The 9,068-nt window shown below is 35.7% G+C and overlaps 1 protein-coding gene across 1 annotated transcript in view; it reads right to left on the reverse strand.

Annotated features, from left to right (window-relative positions):
- Positions 1 to 2,945: 2,945 nt before the first annotated feature.
- Positions 2,946 to 9,068, reverse strand: part of Srsf12 (serine/arginine-rich splicing factor 12) — a 67,383-nt gene continuing 61,260 nt past the window's right edge. Inside the window, exon 7 of the mRNA XM_013510715.1 lies at positions 2,946 to 3,400. Coding sequence (XP_013366169.1) covers positions 3,031 to 3,400 — 370 coding nt within the window. The 3' untranslated portion in view covers positions 2,946 to 3,030. The remainder of the gene's footprint in view (positions 3,401 to 9,068) is intronic.

Genomic DNA, 9,068 nt, shown 5'->3' on the forward strand with positions numbered 1-9,068 from the left:
GGGATCCTTCCTAGTTTTTTTTGTTGTTTTTTTTCTATTCTGTTCTTGTTTTTAGCTCTTCCTTTTCTCTCTCCCTCCTGTCTTCTTCACCAGATTGTCAAAGTTTGTGCCTGGCAAGCACAAGGTCGTGAGTTCGGTTCCCGGTACCAGAGAAAAACACACACACACACACACAAAAAAAAAAAAAAAAAAAAATTTTCCAGGATATCCAGCCAATTACTTTTTACCTAGCATTATGGAAACATTTTCACTGATGCCTACAAGCATTTCCTTTCCTAGTTCTATGTCCTCATTTCTCCCTAAATATTATAGTAAGCATCTATCTCTCAAAGAGTTTGCTGCTCTCAATCAGTGTCAGGAAGATGACTTTGTAGCCCAGGTATTCCCCAGCATCCCAGTTACAATGGCTGTGATTTAACCCTTGCATCCTAAGTTTCCTTATTTGCAGTTACTTACCTTACAATGTGGTTATAAAGATTAGGCAGGTGAATGACTTGAAAATTACAGAGCAGTGTCAAGCACAAAGTAAAAGCTCAGAGTCTCAGTTTTTCCATCAAACCAAACAGTATCCTCCTAACAGGGATTACCATGGAAAACCAAGTCAAAGTTAAATGGAGGCATTATATATACGCAGGAACACTGCTTTACTAACTTTTTACGTAGAGATAATTTGTGAATGCAAAGCTAAGACAAACCCAGGGCCTCATCATACATGCAAGACAAGTGTTCTACACTAAGCTACTGAATACTGTATATGTGTGAATCTACTTATTCGTATTAATATTTGTCTAACTAGTTATTCAGACTTTCTAAATTTTCAATAGTGCTGTATAATTTTATAACATAAATGAACACTTCAGGGTTGTAGTTTTAAATAAATTTTTTACCTAGCATAAAAAATTCTAAGTTCCAAGTAAAATTTACCTCACAATGATTAGGAAAAATCTATTCTTTTTTGTCTTTTTGGGACAGGGTCTCGCTATGCAGTTCAGGCTGGCCTTGAGCTCACTTTGTGGCCCAGGCTGGCTTCCATCTCAGTCTCCCAAGTACTGGGATTACAGGCGTGCACCACCATGCCCGGCCCAGGGAAAATGTATTCAGAAACAATACATATAAATTTATGGTGCTTTCCAAATATTACTAGCAAATAAGTTATTTTTGTAACATTAAATCTTGCATATCCTCATGTGCAGGAAGCAAAATTTGGGGCTCTGGACGTGGCTCAGTGGTAGAGTTCTTGCCTTCCACGCAAAAGGCCTTGTACTCAATTCCCAGATGCACCAAAAAAAAGAAAGTGTAAAATCAACGATTCTTATATCCTAAAGATACAAAACATTTCTTAAACATTCTATAAATATGAACTATGGGTTGATAACTTTTAAATTTTAGTAATATAATTCAATAATGTATAAAAGTAGAGCTTTGTAAAAATACTCCATTTATCATAAATCAAAAACCTCTGAAAAACAAACTGAAAACTTTTTGGTTTTTTTTGAGACAGGCTCTTACTATGTGGTTTAGGCTGGCCTTGAACTCAAAGTGATCCGCCTACTTTCCAAGTGCTAGGAGTACAGGTTTTTGCCACCATGCCTGGCTACAAACACATTTTACAAGAAATTCTTAGCCACAGCAATTATAAAAGCAACAACTATGTTAATGAAGTTACTTGGTTTTAAAAAAAATCAAAGCAAAAATGGAAGCAGTATAATGTAAAATTCAGATACTATAAAGATACAGTTTTGAGTTTCTTAATAAATGGTACTAAATATTCTCAGAAATAAGGCACTGTATATAATTTAAAATACTGAGATAGAGCTCTAAAAAAATAAGCAGATGAACACTGATATATAGAAATAATGGTAAAAATATGATTTTATATAAAATGTACTACTTTTCAAGTATATTAAGGCTTTTTATTTATTTTTTCTTCCCCAGGACTGGGATTAAACCCATGGCTTTTGAACTGTGTTATGTTTCTAGCCCTTTAAATTGTGAGATAAGTTCCCGGTACTGGAGAAAAACCAAAAAAAAAAAAAAAAAACCATAAATTGTGAGATAAGTTCTTGCTAAGTCACTAGGTTGCTCAGGCTAGGCTCAAACTTAGTTTTGCCTTAGCCTTGAAGAGTATAAGATTTAATATGAATAGTTTTCCATAGTGAATGGTGCACATCATAATTTTTAATGAAGTAGGTTCAAACCACTCAAAATCCAGTATTTTTAAAGTTAGTAAGATATAGGATACAATTTCATGTCAACTTATCTATTCTGTTCTATTCAATAAAAATAAAAGCTTCTTTGAGCTCAGCAGGCAGTACATCCTTTGAATCTTTGATTACTATATAAATGTACTTTTGGGATTTCAGAATGTTGTTGTTTGAACTAGTACCCTACTGGGAACTGGCCCAAGTTTCCACAGAAGACACAAAAGAGACAATGATATCAAACATATAAAGGCATAATTACTTTTTACATGAAAAATGCTTTAGAGTAAGAATAGTTTTTGTTAAAGTTGGTATTACTATAACTAATACTCAACACCCAAGGAGAATTCTAAATTGATTCTATTTTAGCCATTTTCTTTGAGAAGTAATTTTCTATAACAATGTAAATAAAAAAAGGTCCATCCTAAATCTTTTTACATTCCCTTCCCTTCCCACCCCGGGAAAGGGGATCTACAGATGGAGGGCGGGAGGTGGCAGGAATGGGAAGGAGGCTAAAACAATCAAGATATGTACGTGTACCAACTGCCTAACACAAACATAAACTTCAGGTACTATAAACACATACTAAGAAAATAAAACATTTTTAAAAGGTCCATAAAATGGTGATATTAGACACATAATTTGTGGTATAGGCCCTTAAACTGAGACCAAATCTTTATTAATCTAAACCTAGAAAGATATTATTTCTTCCACATGCCCAGAAGTAACTAATATCAACTCAGATTTTTGTAAGCCTTGAAGAGTTTTTATTTAACATAATGAGAGATATAATAACTTATATTAAAGACTATATAGTACTCTTCAGTTTTCACCAACTGTTTTTATGACGATAACTTCGAGATCTGGAATGTGACCGAAAATGAGAATGTTTTGCTGTTTGTGCTTTAGTTTCAGAATTGGTATACCCTTTGGGAGATTTACAGGGGGATCTTGCTATGGAGTCAGAGTGTCTTCCATGTGATCTTGATTTTGCTCCGGAACTAGTCTGCTTTTGAGGTGAACTTGATTGTGATTTTCCTATTGACTTGGACCTTTTTTGTAAGGACTTGGACCTTGACCGTCCTCTAGAACCAGAATTTCTTCTTGGAGTTCTTGACTGCCGTGCTGAGGTAGACCGCCTTGGTAGTGACTTGGAACGAGATTTAGACTGGCTATAAGAGAATCGCCTGTGTCGAGACCTGCAAATATCCATATAGTTAGAGCAGATATTTCATACAAAGCAGTAAGTTAAGAAGAAACATTTCCAGGAACTTACATGCTTTATATAATAGTTATGATTTTATAAGAGAAGCTACAAGTAGCATTGTTTCCTGGGGAATGAATGCAGGGCCTTGTACCTGCCAGGCAAGTGCCCTACCACAAGAAGTAACTCTGTTTTTATTATACATTTATTTGGTTCAAACATAAGTAACAAGTTTATAATATTCGTTATAGTCAAATATATGGCTAAGATTTTTACTTTGCTTGATATATTTTATAAGTCAGTTCTGAAAATGTGCTCCATACTTCGTCTAGGTTAAACAGCACTTCAGAAATACAAAAATCTGAAGAAAGAAGATTAAAAATAGAGACAGAAAACAGTTATTTAAAATTTATCAAATAATACTCAAAACCAAAACCAAAACTGGGCATGGTTGTACAAAATCCCTATAATCCTAGAACTTGGGAGGCTGAAGCACGAGGATTCTGAGTCCAAGGCCTAGGCTACTTACATAGCAAAATCAAGACCAGCTTGGACTACATAAAGACTCTGTCTCAAAAAAACAAACAACCCCCCGCAAAGAACAAAATAAAAAAGACCTAAATGCAGGACTTTTGGGCCATGCCATGAAAGAACAACTGGTACTAATCATCCCACACAAAACATTTATATAAAGTTACACAACAATTAAAAATATTGTTTGAAAGCACTGGAGAGTAAGAAAAGCAGAACTTCTGGGGTTACAAACCTTGGCTTCTTTATCAAGCCATTTTCTACATGACATCATGGGGAAATTGAGCCCCCAAATAGCTGTTTCACTAAATGGAAGGGACAAACACACACACAAAAAAAACTGAGGGCCACATCAATGGCTGGGCGACGAATTTCTCTCCCAGAAACGAGAGAACTGTAGCCAAGCAGAACGCCTAGTATCTGCCTGCCCACAAATGTTCCATAAGTCTTTGGCTGTCTTTAAGTTGTAAGTATACAGAACAAGATGCCAGCAAAAAACAGCAACTTGGAAGTCCAAGAAGTGAAGTGAATTTTTATCAGATACTGCTGAGAAGGTAGGCTAGAGTTCAATCTGCTAAGACCAAAGATCCCTGGACAATGATCCAGAGTTTCAATAATCACCTAGAAGGGACACATCCTAGAGGTAAGGGCCATGTTATAGGAAACAGATCAGTTTTAATAACACCCAAATCACACCTTTAATAGGATGAAGGTGATCTACCAGTATTCTTGTCTATAAGAAAAAAATTTCCTTTGGAGGATGATTACATCCTCCAAAGCCTCTATGAATTTTTCATCGACAATATCTGACATCCAAATTTTTAAAGATAAGGTATTTGGAAAAAATAGGCAAACGTGACTAAAAGTAAGGAAAATAAAAGACAGAAGAAGAGGAGAAAGTTGTTCAGATTACCAGCTATAGGCATGCAAAACTGATAAAAAAATTAAGCATTAACTATTCCTTTCAATAAACCAACAGAAATTAGTAGTATAATTATCTTAGTTATCTTGTGTGTAATATATATATATATATACACACATATATATATATATTTCCCGTCTTTCTTTAAAGATAACAATATGCAATATAACAACTATGTTGTTTTCCTATCATCTTGTTTTGAAATTGTGTATCATTTTTAATGTTTTTTATTTTTTATTCTCTTTAAAATAATTTAGATTTTCTTTTGGTCTTCTGGAGGCAGGATTTCGCTATTCAGTTCAGGCTGGCTTTAAACTTTCTTTGCAGCCCGGGCTGGCCTCAAACTTACAGGGATCTTCCTGCCTCAACTTCCCAAGTGCTGGGATTACAGGTATGTGCCACCAGACCTGGCTAAAAAAAAATTTCCAGAAAAAGAGGAAGATGAAGAGGAGGGGAAAAAAGAAACAGAATCAAAGTAATCTGAGTATTAACACAGAAATTTTTAAAATTACTATGACTAACATGTTCAAAGAAGAAAACAGACAAAATGCACAACGATGGAGAATTTCCATGGAAAACTGGAATCCATAAAAAGAAACAAATAGACATTTAGAACTGAAAATATATCTAGAATTAAAAAGTCATTGAATATCAATGAAAAAGAGCAGAGGAAACAGAAACAGAGCAAAGAGAAACACTCCCAGCTATTTAATCTTCAACAAAGGTGCCAGAAACATACATTAGGGGAAAGACAGCCTATCTAACAAATGGTGCTGGGAAGACTGGCGATCTATCTGCAGAAGACTGAAGCTTGACCCGTATCTTTATGGTGCACAGTACTAAACTAAAGTCAGAATGAATCAAAGATCTAAGCATTCAAACAGAAACAATAAACCTACTGGAAGATGTAACACTTGAAGTCATAGGTGTAGGCAAGAACTTTCTGAACAGAGCTCCAATTGTAAAAGAAATATTAACAAGGATGAAGAAATGGGATTATATCACATTAAAAAGCTGCATAGCAAAGGAAATAATCGGCAAAGTGAAGAAGCAACCTACAGAATAGGAAAAAATTTTGCCAGCTGTTCCTCAGGCAAAGCATTAATATCTGGAGTGCTATAAAGAACTAGAAAAAAATCAAGACTATCTAAAATGGGACACAGTCAAAAAATGGGCAACTGAAATGAATAGCCACTTCTCAGAACAAGTATTAATGGCCCAGAAAACATATGAAAACTGTTTTACATATCTGACCATTAGAGAAATGCAAATTAAAACAACACTGTGATTTCATTTTATACCAGACAGAATGGTAGTTATCGAGAAATTAAATAATAAATGCCAGCAGAGCTGCAGTGAAAAAAAAATCCTTCTACAACGTTGGTGGGAATGTAAACTAGTACAACTACTTTAGAAATCAGTATGGAGGAGGCTGGGGATTTAGTTCAGCGGCACAGCGCCTGCCTGGCAAGTGCAAGGTCATGAGTTCGATTCCTGGTACCGGAAAAAAGCCAAAGCCAAAAACAAAGAAATCAGTATGGACATTTCTCAAAAAATTAAAAATAGAAATTCCATTTGCTGTTTCCCTTCTAGCTGTCTTCCCTAAAGAGATGAAGACATTATCACAATGATACATGTATACCGATGTTTACAGCAGCACAATGTCATAATAGCCAAATCCTGGAAGTAGTCTGTATGTCCATCAATAGATGAATGGATAAAGAAATGGATAAAGAAAATGTACCTATCCACAATGGAATACTATTTGGCTATAAAGAAGGATAAATTTGGTCATGTGTGAGCACTCAGGAGACGGAAACGGAACTGCCATGAGTTCAAGCCTCAACTACATAAATGAGACCCTGTCTCAAACAAAAAGCAAAAACAACCCCCCCTGCAAAAAGGATAAACTGAAGACATTTGCAGGAAAATGGATATACCTAGAAAATATAATGTTAGTGAAATAAACACACAAGCTTAAATATGATATGGTATCCTTCATTTAAGTAAAGCAAAGTGAATTTGGTAGAAGGAAACAGGAAGATATTTTGCAAATGGGAAGGAGTCCAAGAGACTAAGGAGAGATGGTGGGGGAAGGGAAGGAAAAAGAGAAGTAAAAAGATTTAAGATGTGTCATGTACATGTACCAAATACCCACAATGAATGTAAACGTTATATGTCATAAATACGAACTGAAAGTAACAGTATTAGCGATAATAATGAAAATGGGGAAAGAGGAGCTAGAGATGGAAGAAGGAAATGGGTGGAGACAGGAAGGGGAATAAAAAAAGAGTCAAAATACGTTATACACATGTACCTACTCCCTAACAGGAATGTAAACTTCATGTACTGCGAACATGTACTAATAAAAGAAAAAGTTTTTGAAGTCATTGGATAGATTTGATAGCAATCTGGACACACAGCAAAAGAAACAGTAAACTGGACTGAAGCACAGTGAAAGAAAAGGAATTTTAAGACATCCAGGGCAGAGCCTAAGAGATGTGCAGTACACAGTCACACCGCCAAGAGGAAAGGCTCAGTAAGGCAGAAGCAATATTTCAAGAGAGAATGGCTTAGGGTTTGCCCAAACAAAGACATCGGCTCACAGTTCAAAAAGCTCAATAAATCTCAGGTAGAATAAGTACAAATAAAACTCCAATAGTCAAGCTGCTGAAAACTAAAATCAAAGAGAAGATCTGGAAAAGCTTCCAGAAGAAAAGATTAGCTGGGAGCAATAATAATCTACAGCTGGCTGTGTATATCAGAAAAACAATGGACTGGCACTATGGGGGGTAAGAAGAAGAAGGAAAATATCAGTCACCCTAGATATGCAAAATAGTATCCCTCAAATATCCATGTAAAATAAAGATGTTTTCAGATAAACAGAAGTTGAGAATTCATTTCCAGTACACCTTTTCTATAAGAAATAATAAAAATTCCTCAAACTGAAGAAAAGTGATCCCAGACAAAAACAATGAACTAAAAGGAAGAATAACACTGGAAAGTAGAACTTCTTCCCTTGGTGCTGAGGACTGAACTCAGGGCCTCAAGTATGCCAGCCAAGTGGTCCCGTTAAGCTGTATCCTCTGCTCCACCCTCTTTTTGAGCTGGGGTTTCACTGAGTGCCCAGATTTGCCTCAGCCTCCTGAATGCCAGGGATTGCTGATGTGTACCTTAGTGCATGGCTGTGTGAATATAATTGCTATAAAATACATATTGGAATCAATGGACTTTTTAAAGGAATTACTGAATTTTACTCATACAGAAAACAAAATGGGAAACATGTCCTTGACAAAAAATACTAAATAAAAAAAGATGCTATATTTGGACTAGAGAAAAGAAGGCTGAGCAACAATTTGAACACTGTTCAAGAACATTCAGAGTTCAAATGTACACATTTACTGAAGTAAGTCAACAGCGTTTATGAAGTACTTACTGTGAGTTAGGGACTACCACTAAATACTGGGGCTAAAAATATGAAAAAGGTATAGAGAGCCACATGTGATGATGCATGCCCATAATCCTAGCACTTAGGAGGCTGAGGCAGGAAGGTCATATCAGCTTGGAGGCCAGGCTGGGCTCTACAGTGAGCTCAAGGCCAGTCGTAACTACACAGTGAGATCCCGCCTCACAGAACAAGAACAGTAAGTCTAAGAGTTGTTAGTCTAATGAAAGCAACAAACTAGGGGTTTTTTTTCTACATACATGAAGGCAGGGAGACTTACTTCATATATTGTCTACATTTGCAGTATACATTATATATATCTGTATCTCCTAATCCATACACATACATATATACACACAAATATGCATCTAGATCCTTACAAATACACTGAGAACTAATTTAAAATTTGTGATCTCTGTAATAGTTTTTAAAATGAGAAAAATGAGTTTAGGAGGTTAAGTGATGGTCTTAAGACTACTACAAAGCATACAGCCTGTCTTGAAAGATGTGGTCCTTCTATGCCTAACACTCCATGATGATTTGGATAATTAATCGTCACTTTTTTCTCTCCAAACAAGTGTTATAATTTTACTTCTAACAGAAGGCAGGAAATGATGTGAATATTCACCTTATTTAAATCAATCAGGAGAAAAAATTGGTTAACTAAGGCTCTAATTAATGTCATTAAAAAGAAATTCTCAGGCTGGGGATTTAGCTCAGTGGCAAAAGCACCTGCCTGGCATGCGCAAGGTCGTGAGTTCGGTT

Source organism: Chinchilla lanigera, unplaced genomic scaffold, assembly GCF_000276665.1.
Source record: "Chinchilla lanigera isolate Chin_1 unplaced genomic scaffold, ChiLan1.0 scaffold00010, whole genome shotgun sequence".
Classification (NCBI taxonomy): domain Eukaryota; kingdom Metazoa; phylum Chordata; class Mammalia; order Rodentia; family Chinchillidae; genus Chinchilla; species Chinchilla lanigera.